Consider the following 20,110-nt stretch of genomic DNA (forward strand, 5'->3'; position numbering starts at 1 on the left):
ATCCATTATCCAACCCGCTAAATCCGAACACAGGGTCACGGGGGTCTGCTGGAGCCAATCCCAGCCAACACAGGGCACAAGGCAGGAACCAATCCCGGGCAGGGTGCCAACCCACCGCAGGAGACACACAAACACACACTAGGGCCAATTTAGAATCGCCAATCCACCTAACCTGCATGTCTTTGGACTGTGGGAGGAAACCCACGCAGACACGGGGAGAACATGCAAACTCCACGCAGGGAGGACCCGGGAAGTGAACCCAGGTCCCCAGGTCTCCCAACTGTGAGACAGCAGCACTACCCACTGGTACTTTCAGTCAATTACAAAATTAAAATTCTTTCAACACTGTATTGTTAGACAATTCAAGTTATTCCCATTTAAATAATAAAAAAAAAAAACAAACACCACCTACCGTGGCCAGAGTATATAAATTAGGAAAAGTTTTTGTTGGGTATACAGGCCTCATATATGGTGAATGAGTACCACATGATCCTAAAAAAAAAAATATAAAATAAAAATTACTTTTTCTGCTTTACAAATTTTACAGAAACACATTCAAGACAAAGATGGATACCACTGCTGCTGCTGAAGTCCTTTCGCACCGGATTTCAACCTTAGTTGTGCTCCCAAGGAGATGTTTGGTTACACACGGCATTTTATGTAATTGGGGTAACTTCATAAGCAGTGCATTACATGGTTACTTGTTACTTTAAAAAGTAATTTGACTATCACAGACTTATTTTCTTGTGGAGGCAGTGGTTGGGTGAAATACCTATGGAATTTAAAGAAAACAAACAGATACACATTACTATGGAGTCTTTACTTTTGCCACTCAAAGACCGCAATGTTTAACAGAAGTACAGCCTTTTTTTCGCAAAAAAGTAACTCCGACAAGAGCAGACATCATGATGCACGTGCACATGTTCTAGCAGTATGGGACAGCGAAAGAGGAATAAAGTTAAGCATGTACATAGCGTGCAGTCAAATCAAAAGAACTGAACAAAAGTTACAAGTAATCAGTTCAACCTGCATGTGCCGACAGGTCAATTTAATCCGGCCAGTTTAGGGTCACTGATGAGTTTTAGGGGCGAGGAATGCACTTAAGGGTACCTTAAGAATAAAATGTCTGAGCCACCCCATCCGGTTTCTCCAGGTATTCCCACCCCCTCACGCAGTACTCTGGCACTTGAGGAGCAAGGTCTCTGTTACATCCAAACTCATTTGCACTATAACATTTATAAATCACAAGAAAAATGATCACATTAGACTTCATTTCTGGTCAATTTAATGAAAGTTCATGGGTTTAGGATGTACTGATAAATACTGTCCAGTGAAATGGATTATCATGTAAAAGAAAAAAGTAATGTACAAGTTACTGGTTGCAATGGATTACATTTTATAGTAACTATGGAACATATGTACTTTTTGTAAGGAATGAGTAGGGTAACCAAGTTATTTTATTATTTTGCCAATATTGTTCATTACTAAATGCAAGAATAATAAACTACAAAAAAAAAAAATTCAGCAACACTTTACATTTTGAGAAATGATCCATTTGCTGTTGATACATCAAATATTAACACCACCCCAAAATCCCTCCCCAAGTCTTTAGAAATCAATCTAGGCAAGTAAATGTTGAACACGTTCACTTTCAGTCCTAGCATCTGCAGGTCACCTCTGCATGTAACCCTATTATTTGTGTCACCTATGTAGGTTACCTGGATCATTACATGAAAAACAGTTTTGCCCCACAAGGGGCGACTCTAAGGGGTCTGCACAGTGCTTACAATTATCTCTAGGCACATAAAATGCAATTAAGTATTAAAGAAAACAGTACAAGTAAAAAGGGCATTATAGCTTTGTCTTGCTTTCATGTTTAACGAACAGTGGAGCATAAAACACTTAAGTTCACAAATTTCAACCTTCCTAATCAAGCTTGTCTGCTACTTAAGTCACAATTATCCAATAAATTAAAGTATTCTGCTTACTTAATTTATCAATATTTGGAATTACACTGCTGCCTTTCTTCATGTAAGTAGCTCGGAACCCATCAACAGAGATAATCATCAGAGGTGGGCGGACAAATCTAAAAAGGTTTAAAAGGCCAAATGTTAAAATGTCATGAGCAAATCACACAGCATGATTAAACATGTCAGATAAGAGTTAAAGTTTAAACAGTTATACATACAAACTCAGTAAATAAGCAAAGTGCTAGTATATTCCTAACACTTGACAAAAAAGAAAAACAAAAACCCACACACTGCACTTTGGGATTTTTTTTATTTTCTTTAACATCAAAATCATATCTTGTGAATAATTTACACATTGGTATACTGCTTTCATTTCTACCAAAAATGTTCAATTTTAATAAACATCCAGCAGGCTTCTTGCCAGAAAGTAAGTACTGTAACACTAAAGTAATTTAAAAAGGCCTCAGCGGGTAGTGCAGTGGTATGGCGCCCCAGGTCCTCCCTGTCTCCTTCCACAGTCTCCAAAGACATGCAGGTTAGGTAGACAGGCAACATTAAATAGGTCCTCTGTATGTGTGTGTGTGAAGGACCGGCGCCCCGTCCAGGGGATCATTCCTACCTTTTTGCTTGCCAAAACAGGCTGCAGCCTCCCCCAGTCCTGCTCAGGATTAAGCAGGCTTAGAAATTGGGATGGTATGATAAAAAGCACAAAGACGATAAATAAGCAGAACTCTATCCTCGGAGTAGGCTCTGTCATTCAGTCTGCAGCTGTTACAAGGCCTGTAAACTTCCATGCACTTTGTAAGCCGATGTGCACAAATCACAGAAAACAGAGCACCAATTTTATTTGGCTCTCAAGAAGAACCAAAAACTTGTCAAATTTCTAAACCTTCTGACATGCAAACACTGAAAAACAAATAGTACTGTAACTAAAATTAAGGATTATAAATTAACTTTAGATGTGATTATTTTTGAAACAAGACGACAAAACCCATACCCAGCTGGACATTCAGGGGATTTCATCTCCTCACATTCATCTTCCACCCAATGACTTTCTCCTAAAATAAAACAAATAAATGTTACAGCCCAAAAAAAAAAAAAAAAAACCTGGAGAGAAAAAAATAAAATCAATACAACAAAACTCAACTGAACATGTCATGTCAAAATCATAAGGAGTGCTGTTGGACAAAACGTTATTTCCAACAGAACTATCTACGAGTCCAAACACAAATTCACATACTGTAGACACATACTTAAAGGAAACCTGCACCCACAAAAGATAGCCATGATGGAGGAGAAAAATGTTTAAAGTCACATATTCATGCAGAACAATTGGGAGAAAACGTTTGACATCAAACAAGCCAACAGCGAGCCGTGCAGTACAACGGAAAACGATATGAAAAACGTTGGTGCTACTGCATAGCCGACCTTTTTATCTAGCTGTATGCTCAAAACATGGTACGCACAGGGCTTTTTTTTGCTAATATTAACAGTTATTTCTGAAAAAGCAGCATACATCATAAACAGTAAAAAGCATTCCCTCCCTTTCGATGGCCTTCAATCAGTACAAACTACACCGGATAAGGAGAACATAGTAAAACCAAGTATCATTTTGGGTAGAGTATTCCTTTAGGGCACATATGGTGAAAAATAAACTAAAAATTAAAGTTCATTCCCATTTAACAACTGTAACAGTGAACCTTTGCAAGCCACAAGGTAGTTGGTACAACAGTCTCCTCTCGCCATACAGTCATCAGAGCAGTGGCAAGCATTCTGTTCCAGTCTGACTTCTCCACAGCGATCCTTAGTACATTCAAAGCCCCGAGCTGCAAAAAAAAAAAAGAAAGAAAATAAATGCCTAATATGTGATAAGCTAATGAAAAGCAACAGGAGGGAGAAATGAACCAAAGTGCTATACAGTAATTACATAATGGAAAATTTTTAAGTCTGCCAATGATTAATCACACAAAAAGGCTTAGATGTGTAACAGGATAAAATCTAAAAATAACCATAGGAAAAAACTGGAAAAATAGTAAGTGCTAAACAAGAAAGAGAAAAGTTTCAAGAAGCAAAAAAGCAACACCACTGTTATCACAAATAACGTACAAATACCAAGTCGCAACAATACCTCTGTAGGCTGGTTTGAAAGTTGATGGGAAAAGTCTCACACTTATTGAGGGCCCTTTTTTCGACACAAAGTCTGCTTTTGTACCCGACTGTTAAGTCACATTAGTCTTAAACTTTGTTTTTGGCAGAACGCTGGGTTAGCAATTAGGGACCACCCTGTGTGCCTCTGTAAAGGAGAGTCTGACCTCAGCAGTTTTCCACCAAATTAAAATGAAGGAATTAATTAACAGCTTAAAAGATGAAGGGGAAAGTGAAGAGAAAAAAGTGACAAACACAAAACATAAGTAATTATGGGTGGACTGAAATTAATTTATATAAAGCTTCCAGATATTCAAAACACAATGTAAAAAACATTAAGGCATTTTAATATGCAGGAGTTATCTGAATCATGAGATAAACCTTACTGTGTGTGTAAAAAGGGAGGGTTGGCTGAAGTCTATCCCAGCAAGAACATTTCAAACAGTATGCCACTTTAGACCAAATCAAAATGCATTTGGGTTTTCTTGATACACAATTACAATAAGATGGGGCATTTAGAATTAATTTTCAAATAATGTGTTTAGGGCGGCACGGTGGCGCAGTGGGTAGCACTGCTGCCTCGCAGTTGGGAGATCTGGGGACCTGGGTTCGCTTCCCGGGTCCTCCCTGCGTGGAGTTTGCATGTTCTCCCCGTGTCTGCGTGGGTTTCCTCCGGTTTCCTCCCACAGTCCAAAGACATGCAGGTTAGGTGGATTGGCGATTCTAAATTGGCCCTAGTGTGTGCTTGGTGTGTGGGTGTGTTTGTGTGTGTCCTGTGGTGGGTTGGCACCCTGCCCGGGATTGTTTCCTGCCTTGTGCCCTGTGTTGGCTGGGATTGGCTCCAGCAGACCCCCGTGACCCTGTGTTCGGATTCAGCGGGTTGGAAAATGGATGGATGGATGGATAATGTGTTTATAAAATTTTACAATTCCGAGAGATAGCTAAATGTAAATCTGCTATTCCATAATGCACATGTATGCAGTTATGTCTTCAAATCCAGATATTATATTTAAGGGCCAGTTTAATATTTCTAACTGTACCAATTATATTCTGATATTACATGAAGTACACTGACTTATATTTCATTTACTTGTTCTAAGTTACGTTTGCAGAGTTGGTCTCTCTTAAAACCCTGCTGACAAACTGCACTTCCCTCTTAGGACAATAAAACTTGTTACTGGACTGAACTTGGATAATACACTATGCCGCAACTCCAATTACTTGTTAGCAGTAAGCAAATAATACTGCAAAACTGTTCACTTTTTAATATAAAAAGTATGACCTAAAGCTTTGAGCAGAAGGCTTTAAAAGAAAATTAGAAAACAAAACCCCTGTTGAACAGATTTGAGAATTGGGGGAACAAAAAAAAAAATCCCTCTTTCACTAGAACTTAAGAAGAGGAACGCAACAATCTACAGTTAGGCATGGAGTTCAAAGGTCATGCCAGGCTCACTATGGGACCCTAATGAAGCCCCTTAACCTGCTTGGGTTCAATTTGGGAATGTGGACCTCAACAAGAGCAGGGTCACAAGCCCCTGTCAGTCATCTTGGACAAGTAAAAAGTAACAAGCTAGGCTTTCCTGGTACTTTCTAACAAATGGTACATAGATGTGTGGAGGGCATTTACTTCTCGTCAGTTAGAAAAACAGCATTTCAGTTTTTCATTCAGTATGAACCGACCATATAAAAGCTGCCTACAGTTCTAACTTATTTCTATGGTTTCCTGTAGTACTAGGGTGTTGTACCGTGTTAGCCATTATGAATGTAGAGAAAAGCCAAGCAAAATGACACCTTTTATTGGCTAACTAAAAAGATTACATCTTGCCTGAAGAAGGGGCCTGAGTTGTCTCGAAAGCTTGCATATTGTATTCTTTTTAGTTAGCCAATAAAAGGTGTCATTTTGCTTGGCTTTTCTCTATGGTTTCCTGGAAATTGCCAACAATTTCATCACAAAGGACACAGTTACGATTAAAAGCGAGACCTGTTATCAGGAATATGTTTTAAGAATACAGACAGGTTTAAAAAAACAAAACCACACACACACACAGAACTTACGAACAAACTGGTTACCTGTTCTTAAGCAGTGCTCATCAAAATCTGAACAGCATCGGTTGTATGTTTTGCACAGATTATCACAGCGGCAGTTAGGAGGTTCTGCTTCATACAACTCAAAGCATCTGTTCTTGCAAGATCCAGAAGTATTAATCCGGGGGGAATCTGAAAGAACTGGGATCAGGAATAATAGTTAGCATCTGCTGGGGGTTTAAGGCCTGGCGTGACAAGAGGAATTCTGAGCCAAGCAGGATATACAACTGAATGCCAAAAGGGCAAGTTACGCCATGATACGAGGAAAAAAAACACTAGTGAAAGCCAGCTGGGGTCCAGGGGTTTGCAAAGCCCATCTCCCTTTCATCAGCTAATGCAACCTGTTCACGAACGAACGACCGACTCCCAAGAGCCTTGACATGTCACGGGGGCTCAGGGCTTCGCAGCACCTTCAACACCGAGAAGTCTTACAATTTCAACTTCTGGCAGGTTATCAAAATCAGTGAAGCCATTTGGAAGTTAAAGTGCCATAAAGGCTGGTAAACCGAACTTAAGCGCACCCCAATTTCGTTTTTCGGTCAACTTCAGTATTCTGTGCCGACCTCGACGATCGACACACAAGACCCCCGCACGCCCCCCAAACGCTGAGCAGCTGATACGCGTTTTACTTCACACTGAACATACACGCAGTGAAATCCACTTTTCACGGTTTTCTGAAACGATTTATACAGAAATTCCACACAAAGTTAAAAAGGTGCATTCTCGGTCCAATAAACACACAGCAGCCTTCCAAAGTACATGAACCCACGCAGTCGCTTACTAGACAAGAAAAATGGTGGTGGTCCCGATTTTTTGGGGCTTATTCTCACTACGAGGCCGATTCAAAACATATTCTTTATACCAGAACATTTTCTTTAATTATACCTTTGAACCTTTAAGTAAACCCAATTAACAACCGATTTCGAGTTTCTGAAAAACAAAGCCACTGTGAAGCCTACACTGGGCGGGCGGGGGTGATTGGGGGAGCTTTACAAAGTGGATTATTTGGGTGAATACAATGGATGGGTTACGATTCCTGTATCCTTATTTCTATTTTTAAAAAAATCATCTTGTTCATCGCTTGTCTAAACACCATTATGGTATATAGAGAAGTAGCACAGCAAGTTCTTCTCCAAACTTCACGGGGAAAAAAAAACAAAAAAAAAGGGCATGAAACCTACAGAGCTCCGCATCTGGCAGCACCTCGTCCCAGTCTTCGGATCTCCTCTGGCGATTATATACGTATCCCAAAGAAACGTTAGCACTTAACACACATGCGATGACGAAACAGACCTGAAAAGTACAAAAAGAGCAACATTAATCCAGTATACTATTTTAGAAAAAAAAGTTGACGCACATCGTCGCAAGAAACAGCGTGTTCTTGACTATCGAAAAAACACACCTAATGAGAATACACAAAACCCCAAATAATAAAAGGCAACCTTTCACAGTATAACTGTTACCTGGAGCAGCGTGAGGCGATCTCTCCTAGCCATGTTAAAAAGCCGTTTTCGTTCTTTTTCTTTCCACGTTTCTAGTCGATGGCCACAATTCCGTGCTTTGAGCTCCTAACTGCGCGCCCCACCACTTTTGTAATTACGGCCAATCCCACCTGGGCAGGTCAGCCACCGCCTTTGATTTGGATTCGACCGCTGCCCTGATGTTGCTGAGAGGGATAAAAGAGAAAAGAATGGAGCCGCCAGCTACAAGTTTTTAAAAAAAAAAAAAATCACCCCGAGAGGTGCGTGTATAAACAGCTACCATTTACCACCAGAGTGAGGAAACTGCAACGAATGTCTTAAAACTACTGTATGTTTAAATGCGACGAGTGAACCATTTGCAAAAAAAGTTTACGCATCGCGTTAGTTTGTTTCCCACAAAGTACCGTAGTAACATTTTGGGCCCGATATCCCTGGTGTTGACCAAAAGTTGTTATTGGTCACACTCGTGCTGGACTCGTCGGTGCCTGAAGTTGGCTCCCGGCTGGACTTGCGGCAATCACTCGGTGAATCATTGGAACGAAGACGCCTACGGCCTCGAACTGCAGCGCTCGTTCTGATTGGACTGAAACTGGCCGAGCGCAGCGAAACAACAACTGATTGGCTCGCAGAACACGCGAACCAAATGATTCTAGAGATCGCCATGAACGCGTGCTGATACAGAAACTTGAACTTCTTTCATTTATACATTTCAAGAACGACCCATCGACTCGTGTGGGTTCCTTAATAGAGACAGGATCATACAGTGGACGTCATTTTATTAATAATTAGCTTTGTATAATTTACGGAGTATTGCAAGTTATCAAGTAAACAACGTTATCCGAAACTTTGCCTCAACTGAACCGACTGGGAAGAAAAAAGGTTTACGTTTCGGAACTTTTGGAAACCTCGTTTTAGCGACATCTACTGGTCAATACAAATAAGCGCTACTACTGGGCCGGGAAAGTCCAAATGGGACATTTTATTAAAACGTAAAGTGGTTGTAAATGTAATTAGATCTCCGTGCCGTGTTATATTTGTTACAGATGTCACGGCGGCGCAGTGGTTAGCGCTGCTGCTGTCGCCTCGGGTTCACACCGCTGTTAGCGTGAAGACACAGCTTCCTGCCTGCTCGCAGTGCGACATGATTAACAGCGGCGAGGTGTATTTATTTATTTTGGGTATAATTTAATTCTTCTGTTGGCCATTTACTGCAATGCAACACAGAGCTAAAAGTATTGTCACTGGGGCTTACAAACCGCATATGTTCGTTTATTACACAGCAGTGATTGCCGAATGAAAGCACACAGGCAGCCCCCATTCTGAGGCGTTGCGTATTTTCTATGAATGGGACTTTAAAAACTAGTTAATTTTTACACACACAAAGGTGGGAACTGTTACACTGCTGGGTCCTTTCCAGTTTGTACTGTGTGTCTCACTAATAATTGCTATCTTATTAAGGAAAAAAATACAATTCAAAACTTTAGCGAGCAATTTAAAAAAAGTTAAAAAATGCGGAAAGTGAAAAGAATCCAATAACTTTAAAGCTGGCATTTCCACAGACATCTTTCAGAATTCCAGGGAGATAAAATCAAAATTTTCCATATGGTAGTCAGGTAAAGCTACCTAACTAAACAATATATTTTCTTACCTGCACAACTGGCATCAAATTAACAAACTGCCCAAGGTGAAAGCCCCTCCCTGATTTGGACTGACCCTAACTCTTCGTTGGGTTAAGATTCCCAGGTTTCCAAAGCAATACTTGGGAATTAGGAAAGTGATGACACTAACATCAGCATTAGGTCAATCCAGGGGTAGGCAACGTCGGTCCTGGAGTGCCACAGTATGTGCAGGTTTTTGTTCCAACCCAGTTCCTTAACGAGAACTCAATTATTGCTGATGAAGCACATATTGCTTAAGTGACATTTTAATGCTTCATTTTAGTGGTCTCGCTTGTTAAGGTTCTCCAACCTTAATTGCTTATTTCAATCTTAAACTGCTGCATTCAGTGTTTTAATTGCTCCTTATTAGCAATAAGATGTAAAAGACAAAGCAGCCAGCAGTTCTCCAGCTAGCTTTTTTCCCCAATTACATCTGTGTGTGTTCATCATGCACGGTTTGATTTAATAAAACACTTAATAGAAAAATGTGACAGACTGAAAATGATCTGTTTTAGGCTTCAAATCATTTGGATGATATCCTTGGAAAGGAAAAAAATCTACGATATAAAAGCCTTACATTGCACAGACTAACAAGCCATAAAATTAAATAAGGTCTGAGATTGGCAATGATTGGTTTCTAATTAAGCAATTGGGTTGGAATGAAAACCTGTAGCCACTGCGGCTCACCAGGACCGACGTTGCCTACCCCTGGTTTAATAGATTGCCTTGAATTTGTTGGCATAGTGAAAATGTTTAAAATATGCAGGACTATGTATCTGTTGGGGAAATTCTCTTAAATAATAGTCAAGATGACCATTAGAAGTGTCTCCAAGATGGATGTCCTTTATTTCAACAAGCCTGTCATGTGCACTGGTCAGTGCAGTCACTGGAGCAGATAACAAAGCAACGATCTTAAAGAAGGTTGGTTCATTTGCATAACAGTTAAGGAAGCACTAATTTAGTTAAGTATACTCTTTATCACCACTAAATCCATTTACATTACATTTACTTATTTGGCCGACGCCTTTATCCAAGGTGATTTACAACATTTATGATACAATTGGTTACATTTTTTTTGGTTTTCCAGTTGGAGCACAGGCAGGTGAAGTGACTTGCTCTCGGTCACACAGTGTCAGTAGCAGCATTTGAATCCACAACCTCGGGGTTTAAAAGTCCAAAACCTTAACCAGTACATCACATTGCCTGCAATGCTGGATTAAGAACTTTTAGGGCCCCTGGAAGGTTTAGTGACTAGCACCACCTAACAGAAACTTGATCTCACTTTTGACACTCCATTTCATTATACTGTACAGCCTTGATTTTGGTGCACAGACACTCGATTTTGTCATCACGTTTGGTGGTGGCTTGTGATATTGGCACAAGGACATTGGATCATTTCTTATACTGTATCTCATATTTTTTTATAAATAATGTCACAACTTAAAAAAGTGTCATATGATCTCATCGCCTTAGTCATGTGCTACATACAAACAGAGGTTTTTCCCCGAGTAAAATTTCCCATCCCGTCCTGGACATAAACTTATAACCGCACGATTTGTAGCCTTGCTATGACATGGAAAATCCTACAATAATAGCTTGCCATGCTAAATGCATCTCCCTTCATTAGAACAGGTGACTGTAACTCTACACCACATCACTAACATATTCTCTCCATAGATCTGTTTTAGTTGACAATTTCAGTATTTACAATAAATAGTTAAAATGCATGATTTCTAGCGCCACTTTCATTATACATACTGTTGTAGATCCTGTATTACAAAAGAAAAAAATGAATTGAAAAAATGTTTGTGTCAGATAGACCACTGTAATGTACTTCTAACAGGACTACCTAAGAAGGACGTCAGCTGGGTGCAATTTGTGCAGAATGCAGCAGCGAGAATCTTAACCAAAAGAAGAACATTTGAGGACATCTCACCAGTTTTAGTGTTATTACACTGATTACCGTGTCCTTTAGAATTGATTTTAAAATACTGCTAATGGTATATAAAGCCTTACATAACCTTGTTCTTTCCTACGTTTTAGAGAGCCTGACTCCCTACACTCCAAGATGTAACCTCAGCTGTTCTTATATCGGTCTCCTGAACATTCCAAGAGCTAAGCATGAGATCGCTTTTGCTGTTTTGCACCAAAAATCTGGAATAGGTAGACACCAGGCTAACACTGTGGTTCACTTTAAAACATTCCTAAAGCCCACTTTTTTGGGGGGGTTTTTATTAGATACATTTTAGTTGTGCTCTTAATAGACTATATAGGTGCAGAATTATCCAGCTGTTCAGGGATTTGTAATCTTTACTAAGATCTACTTTTCCGGTTTTTCTGTAGTGGGCAGCACCACCTGACCTAGGCTCCATGCAGCCACCTGTGATGCCCACAAAACCAACTGTGGCGAATCCTCTGAGACAAAACCTGGAAACAGTGAAGAATGATTTGAGGACATTTACAGTGGTGTGAAAAACTATTTGCCCCCTTCCTGATTTCTTATTCTTTTGCATGTTTGTCACACAAAATGTTTCTGATCATCAAACACATTTAACCATTAGTCAAATATAACACAAGTAAACACAAAATGCAGTTTTTAAATGATGGTTTTTATTATTTAGGGAGAAAAAAAATCCAAACCTACATGGCCCTGTGTGAAAAAGTAATTGCCCCCTTGTTAAAAAATAACCTAACTGTGGTGTATCACACCTGAGTTCAATTTCCGTAGCCACCCCCAGGCCTGATTACTGCCACACCTGTTTCAATCAAGAAATCACTTAAATAGGAGCTGCCTGACACAGAGAAGTAGACCAAAAGCACCTCAAAAGCTAGACATCATGCCAAGATCCAAAGAAATTCAGGAACAAATGAGACCAGAAGTAATTGAGATCTATCAGTCTGGTAAAGGTTATAAAGCCATTTCTAAAGCTTTGGGACTCCAGCGAACCACAGTGAGAGCCATTATCCACAAATGGCAAAAACATGGAACAGTGGTGAACCTTCCCAGGAGTGGCCGGCCGACCAAAATTACCCCAAGAGCGCAGAGACGACTCATCCGAGAGGTCACAAAAGACCCCAGGACAATGTCTAAAGAACTGCAGGCCTCACTTGCCTCAATTAAGGTCAGTGTTCACGACTCCACCATAAGAAAGAGACTGGGCAAAAACGGCCTGCATGGCAGATTTCCAAGACGCAAACCACTGTTAAGCAAAAAGAACATTAGGGCTCGTCTCAATTTTGCTAAGAAACATCTCAATGATTGACAAGACTTTTGGGAAAAAACCTTGTGGACTGATGAGACAAAAGTTGAACTTTTTGGAAGGCAAATGTCCCATTACATCTGGCGTAAAAGGAACACAGCATTTCAGAAAAAGAACATCATACCAACAGTAAAATATGGTGGTGGTAGTGTGATGGTCTGGGGTTTTTTTGCTGCTTCAGGACCTGGAAGGCTTGCTGTGATTGATGGAACCATGAATTCTACTGTCTACCAAAAAATCCTGAAGGAGAATGTCCGGCCATCTGTTCGTCAACTCAAGCTGAAGCGATCTTGGGTGCTGCAACAGGACAATGACCCAAAACACATCAGCAAATCCACCTCTGAATGGCTGAAGAAAAACAAAATGAAGACTTTGGAGTGGCCTAGTCAAAGTCCTGACCTGAATCCAATTGAGATGCTATGGCATGACCTTAAAAAGGCGGTTCATGCTAGAAAACCCTCAAATAAAGCTGAATTACAACAATTTTGCAAAGATGAGTGGGCCAAAATTCCTCCAGAGCGCTGTAAAAGACTCATTGCAAGTTATCGCAAACACTTGATTGCAGTTATTGCTGCTAAGGGTGGCCCAACCAGTTATTAGGTTCAGGGGGCAATTACTTTTTCACACAGGGCCATGTAGGTTTGGATTTTTTTTTTCTCCCTAAATAATAAAAACCACCATTTACAAACTGCATTTTGTGTTTACTTGTGTTATATTTGACTAATGGTTAAATGTGTTTGATGATCAGAAACATTTTGTGTGACAAACATGCAAAAGAATAAGAAATCAGGAAGGGGGCAAATAGTTTTTCACACCACTGTATGTTGGTTAGAATGCTCAGTGGGGGCTAGGTGGTCTTTTGGCCTTGGAACCCCCTTCTGTCCTCCCGGTTATCTGAGCTTATCATTGGACTTATCTTTAAAGACTGAGAATGCGATATTATATATTTCTCTACCTTTCTGTTAATTATAGAATGTGATTGCACTGCCCACCTTTCCTTGAGGAGATCAAGGATCCTGCACGTTGTCCCTTATCTAGCAACTCCAAGGATGCAAATCCCTTACATGCCAATGGCCCTTCTTATACACAGTCAGCATGAGAGGGAGCAGTTGATTCTAATCCTTCCCATTTCCTTTCATGAGCACCCTTAGCATCTGTTTTACTGTTTGCACAAAACATTAATTCAAGGCATCCATAATACATGAAACTGCCAATGCTGATCCTGAGAGTGTGCTACTAAAGGTAGTACTTGTGCATTCAGGTCATCAACATAATTTTTGCAATTTCTGAAACATTGAGACAAACTGTTTTAACCAGGAGAAGGAATAAAGCAATCCATGCAGGGAAACAAAAATGCAACAGATGTGTGTAGACTAAGGAATCCTAAAGTGTAACCTGGTTAAGGGTTTACATGGCTACATAACTGGGCCACTCACACAGAAATCTACGTGTGTTAATGCAGTTTGTCAAAGACCAATACCCTGGTTTGTTTAATCAGAAGAAGGGTATACATGGCAGTTTTGAAAGTCTGTTTCTGCGAATAACCGGGGAATTAAAGCACATGTACTTGCACTCACTGTAATGTTCAATCAAGGAGCTCTCCCAATCAAAGGCTTGGTCATGCAGTGAGGAGGAACATTTTATAGAATAATTTCTCAAATGAAACCCTCCACCTGTGTCCTTGACCCAATACCAACAAATTTTTTCAAAGAAGTATCGGGCGTGCTTAGTGATAATGTTCTTGACATAGTAAATTCGTCATTAGATACGAGGGTCTTCCCAGACTGTCTTAAGACTGCGGTAGTTAAACCCCTACTTAACAAAAATAATCTCGACCCCTCTGCTCTTCAAAATTTTAGACCCATCTCTAACCTGCCTTTCTTAACTAAATTCTAGAGAAGGCAGTCATTATACAGTTAAATGAGCACCTCAATAAACATGCTATTCTTGATAAATTTCAGTCAGGTTTTGGAACAAATCACAGCACAGAAACTGCACTCGTTAAAGTAGTAAATGACTTGTGGGTAAATGCAGACAGAGGCCGTTTATCTGTTCTCGTCCTCTTAGATCTGAGTGCAGCATTTGACACCATTGATCATAATATTCTTAAGAATCGCCTTAGTCAATGGGTGGGCCTCTCTGGCAGTGTCTTAAATTGGTTTGAATCCTACCTGGCAGGGAGAAAATTCTTTGTTAGTTGTGGTAATTATAACTCAAAGACACATGATATCCTATATGGTGTTCCACAAGGCTCTATCCTGGGTCCACTGCTCTTCTCAATCTACATGCTTCCATTAGGTCAGATTATCTCAGGGCACAACATGAGCTACCACAGCTATGCTGATGACACACAGCTGTATTTATCAATAGCACCTGATGACCCCAAATCTCTTGATTCGCTAACACAATGTCTAACTTGTATCTCAGAATGGATGAATAGTAACTTTCTCAAATTAAATAAAGAAAAAACCGAAATCTTAGTGATTGGCAATAATGGATACAATGAGGCTATTAGAAATAAACTGGATGCATTAGGATTAAAAGTCAAATCGGAGGTAAAAAGCTTAGGGGTAACCGTTGATTGTAATCTGAATTTTAAATCGCATATTAATCAGATCACTAGGACAGCATTTTTTCACCTAAGAAACATAGCAAAAGTTAAACCTCTTATATCATCGAAAGATGCAGAGAATTTAGTTCATGCGTTTGTTTTTCAGTCGGCTAGATTACTGTAACGCACTCCTCTCAGGACTACCCAAAAAAGACATCAATCGTTTGCAACTAGTGCAGAATGCAGCTGCTAGAATCCTTACCAGGGAAAAGAAAATCCGAACACATTTCTCCAGTTTTGATGTCACCTACACTGGTTACCTGTGTCATTCAGAATTGACTTTAAAATTCTGCTTATGGTTTATAAAGCCTTAAATAATCTCGCCCCGGCTTATATATCGGAATGTCTGACACCTTATATTCCAAATCGCAACCTCAGATCCTCAACTGAGTGTCTCCTTAGAATCAAGAGCAAAACTTAAAAGAAGTGGTGAGGCGGCCTTCTGCTGTTATGCACCTAAAATCTGGAATAGCCTGCCAGTAGGAATTCGCCAGGCTAATACAGTGGAGCACTTTAAAAAAACTACTGAAAACATATTATTTTAACATTGGCCTTCTCATAACTTCACTGTAATTTAATCCTGATACTCTGTATATCTAATTCATTATAATTACTATCCATTCAAAATCTGTACTAACCCCTACTCACTCTTCTGTTTCCTTTTCCGGTGTCCTGTTGGTGGTGGCGTGCGCCACCACCATCTACCCAAAGCACCATGATGTTCCAACAATGATGGATGGATTAAAAGCCAGAAGTCTGTATGACCATCAGCATCAGTGACTCCATGAAAAAACCCGAACTACAAAGAGGACTATTTCATTTATGTTAGGTAGAATGCCCAGAGGGGATCTGGGCGGTCTCGTGGCCTGGAACCCCTACAGATTTTATTTTTTTCTCCAGCCTTCTGGAGTTTTTTGTTTTTTCTGTCCACCCTGGCCATCGGACCTTACTCCTTTTTATGTTAACTAATGTTGTCTTATTTTAATTTCTTATTTCTCTTTTATTTTTCTTCTCTCCATTATGTAAAACATTTTGAGCTACTTTTTGTATGAAAATGTGCTATATAAATAAATGTTGTTGTTGTTTTAACCTCTGGAAGCTGTATAATGTCCATTGGTGCCTGTAGTTTTTTTTTTCTCCTAAACCTGCGTTGTATTTGTAAAGGCTTGGGCATAAGGGCTGTTTGAGTTAACAAAATCCTGTGCTTCTGTAAGTCAGTGAAGAGAGAGGTGTGTATTGTCAGGCTGTGAAAGTGTTTTTTAAGCATTTCATATGAACACATGTTCATGATAACTTCTTAAAGCTGTGAACTGTTTGTGCTGAAAAAAAAAAAAAAACCTTACACAAATCCTCCCAAAAAATGTTGCCGTCGAGGAAAAACAAAATGGTGAAATGCCCAGATGTTTAATATTTCTAGGTCACTAAACATGACCTTCTAAACTAGTTACAGAAGTGAATTCTCTGTACTCTGAAGGGAAAAGTTAGGAAAATACATAGAACTAATCCAGAGACAAATTAAAAACTGCACTGAAATATAACAGGGCCATCTGTCTAGCTGAAGTGGTGGTGAGTTAGAGAGCAAAGCAACAGAATAGTGAAAATCCACACCTTCATCCTCCTGCAATACAGTGGCATCACCTGAAATAAGCAATTCATGTTTGAGAACCCACAAATGCTGCAGAGGTGAGACCGTTCCTATGGTAGTATTGGGTACTTGAATGGCAATTACATTTACATTATGTTTTTTGGATAAAAAACCTCATTAATATGGATGATATTTTTATATTACTTTAACAAAATATATAATTTAGAAAATCACATCACATACACTCTACAGGAACTTAGCACACATATTAAGTGTTTTGATTAGAAGGATCCCAAAAAGCGCAGCAGATGACCCAGAGAGTTTACTAAAAAAAACTGGCCTGCTTGGCAGAAAGAGAGAAAATAAAGGATTATAAAGATCAGGGGCCTTAAATATAAACGGTGTGTACTCATGAAAATGTTGCGCATGCCTGTTTCTATGCTCACACTGTGATGTTTACAAACTAAACTTGACGTAAAGTCATGCACATTTATCTATGGCAGAGTTCCCCCCTTACGTATGCACTTTTCTGCACGGTTTTGCAAACTGTCAGCACTCAGCATCAAAGCAGTGTTACTGTGGTCTCCTTTTTTCAGATTCGCCTCAGTGACGCAGGATTTATCACATACACCTAAATTAATTGCATATTGCTTACAATTTTAATTCATTTGATTGTAATCATTCTGTAACAATATAATGGTGCACGGAATCAACAAACTATTCCAAATACCAAAGCTGCTTTAGTATTGTTACTCTCAATGCACCACTCAGAGTATTTTAACCCATTGTACTGTATGTGTGTGTGGTATCATAGCTGCACAGCAGCTGATTGGAAAGCTCTATGGCGGGTGGTGTGGAGAGCGCAGAGGATTGTCAGGGTACAGCTTCCAGCCCTGGAGGACATTTATAGTACACACTGCTTCAGGTAAGACACCAGCATCTGCATGGGTTCCACTCAGCCATGCCGCAGTCTATTTGAACTTCTCCCAACCGACAAACACTTCAGAGCCTTTACTGCACGGACCTCGAGGCTCAGAAACAGTTTCATCCCAAGAGCTATAAACGTATTCAATCAGTCCATCAAGTGCTCCTGGTAGAACTGTTTGCACTTGTAAACTTGCACTACAACTGTAATATTGCACAACCTGAGCCACTTTATGAACAATCTGCACTATTTGCATTGTATGTACATTCTTGTTGTAATTACACTTTCATATTATGTATTTTTCATTATTTTTTATCATATTCTTATTATTTTATCATTTTATAGGAAGATACGTTTATGGAGGATTTTCATATAGAATTGCATTGTACCATACAATGACAATAAAGGAATTCAATTCAATTCAATAGAAGAAAGCGCGTATTTACAGATGATGACGACTGGCTTCTAAGTCGATTTAGATTTCCAAGGGCTATTCTCTTGCAGCTGTGTGCTGTTAGAATACTAGGATGTACACTTGATACAATTTTTAAGATGAAATATATTAAAGTATGCATATTACATTTTACAGGTAAATCGTTAACTTCATATGAATAATATATACTGTTAATAATTAAACATGTGAGGGCGCAGTGGTAATGATGAGCTGACGCCCCATCCAGGGAATGTTCCTGACTCGCACTTGATGCTTGCTGGGACCAGTGCGACCCTGGATGGATGGCATAATTAAACATGTATAATGAAGATTTTTCAATGCTCCATAAAACTTTTGAAGAATTGGCATTCTAAGCTTACAGCTGGTTTTACATTTATTAAAGAGTTCATTGTGTGGCGATTGGTTACATGGATAAGAAAATGGAGTGACAGTAATTTGGGGTTGGTACGTTGGACAGAGACAGTCCTGATGCATTAAGTTATTTAATTCAAAGTTGTATGTGTCCTCGCAAGCATCTCGTGGGAGGCAGGAACAATCCCTACACAGGGTGCCAGCTCATTGCTACCACTGTGCCCCCCACATGTTTAATACATGCTTTAATGCATTTAATCACGAAAATGATATCACATATACATCATACTGAGAGCTGTAATATTATAAATGTAATGTATTCTGTGTGGAGATCACTGCCTGCTTGCTCCTGTCTACGAAAGAGAAAGCCCATTTAAGAAGCACCTAGCGATTAATGACTGGGTTGGGGAACACACGCTACTTTAGTTACGATGGGATTTGAGAAACTCTACTAAATGAAACATCAATTTTATGATGAAGTTTACAATGTTCTACTTTAAAGGCAAAATAAACTACGAGTTTAAAGTGGACATTTCAACCTTTTTTTCTTCACTGTGTCCCTAATTTATATTCTTTTCTCTGTGCTCTAATATGCTTCCATATGGCACTGGGCTACGACTCGCCTATTCATGTCGACGTTGATATCTGACCACTTCTTTTTTTATTTCGGGCACTGTGCAACTTTCTGAGTTTGAATATTCGAGTGTCTCTGCCACTCTGTATCACTCCATCACTTTCCTTTTGTTGCTTATAACACTGCTTAAACCAACAAATAGTACGCTTTTCCTTGCTTCCACTTTGCATTTGCTGAAGTTTTTTTCCCCCCATGCTTTTTGCCATTGTCTTTTTACAAAACACTGAAAGTAATGGGCTATTTATATTGATTTGCATATTCAAATAGGGCACAATTCTGGGGGGAGTCGTGGTGGGATGGCAGGTGCGTGCAAGTGTGTTACTTTTCACACTGACCAGGATTTATGGAGCAGAAGTGCGTGGAAGTTGGCTTATGCACGGTTTTGTATATCTGAATTTTTGTTTGCATACACACATTTCCACTTTCGTCCATACGCCATGTTTTAGTCTGAGTTCTATGCACAGCTTTATACATGAGGCTCCAGGTCATCTTTGTAAATTATGCCGAGCCCCAACTATAGCTGTATAGTCCTCTTCATAAAAATGGGTAGACCACAATATACAGTGCCTAGAAAAACATTTCATAACTTACTAAACTACAAATAATACTTGCAAGTCTTGTTCCAATCTGTTTCTTTCTTTTTTTGGCTAATAACTCTAAAAGAACATTTTAAAGACATAATGAGTTACTTATCAGAACTGCACAACTGAAATATGCTGTCCATATACAGTGGTGTGAAAAACTATTTGCCCCCTTCCTGATTTCTTATTCTTTTGCATGTTTGTCACACAAAATGTTTCTGATCATCAAACACATTTAACCATTAGTCAAATATAACACAAGTAAACACAAAATGCAGTTTGTAAATGGTGGTTTTTATTATTTAGGGAGAAAAAAAAATCCAAACCTACATGGCCCTGTGTGAAAAAGTAATTGCCCCCTGAACCTAAT

At 39.5% G+C, this 20,110-nt stretch overlaps 2 protein-coding genes across 3 annotated transcripts in view; one reads left to right on the top strand and one right to left on the bottom strand.

Moving 5' to 3' along the window:
* The window catches only part of enpp2 (ectonucleotide pyrophosphatase/phosphodiesterase 2), a 154,827-nt gene extending 146,610 nt beyond the window's left edge, over positions 1-8,217 (bottom strand). Inside the window, exons 1-7 of the mRNA XM_051935500.1 lie at positions 7,664-8,217; positions 7,382-7,493; positions 6,186-6,341; positions 3,671-3,796; positions 2,968-3,028; positions 1,989-2,086; positions 413-492 (exon numbers count right to left, since the gene is read on the bottom strand). Of these exons, the coding sequence (XP_051791460.1) occupies positions 413-492; positions 1,989-2,086; positions 2,968-3,028; positions 3,671-3,796; positions 6,186-6,341; positions 7,382-7,493; positions 7,664-7,696 (666 nt within the window). The 5' untranslated portion in view covers positions 7,697-8,217. The remainder of the gene's footprint in view (positions 1-412; positions 493-1,988; positions 2,087-2,967; positions 3,029-3,670; positions 3,797-6,185; positions 6,342-7,381; positions 7,494-7,663) is intronic.
* The window catches only part of LOC127529990 (uncharacterized), a 798,609-nt gene that overhangs the window by 212,867 nt on the left and 565,632 nt on the right, over positions 1-20,110 (top strand). The window lies entirely within an intron of this gene.

The sequence above is a fragment of the Erpetoichthys calabaricus genome, chromosome 13 (assembly GCF_900747795.2).
Source record: "Erpetoichthys calabaricus chromosome 13, fErpCal1.3, whole genome shotgun sequence".
In the NCBI taxonomy this organism is placed as follows: Eukaryota; Metazoa; Chordata; class Cladistia; order Polypteriformes; family Polypteridae; genus Erpetoichthys; species Erpetoichthys calabaricus.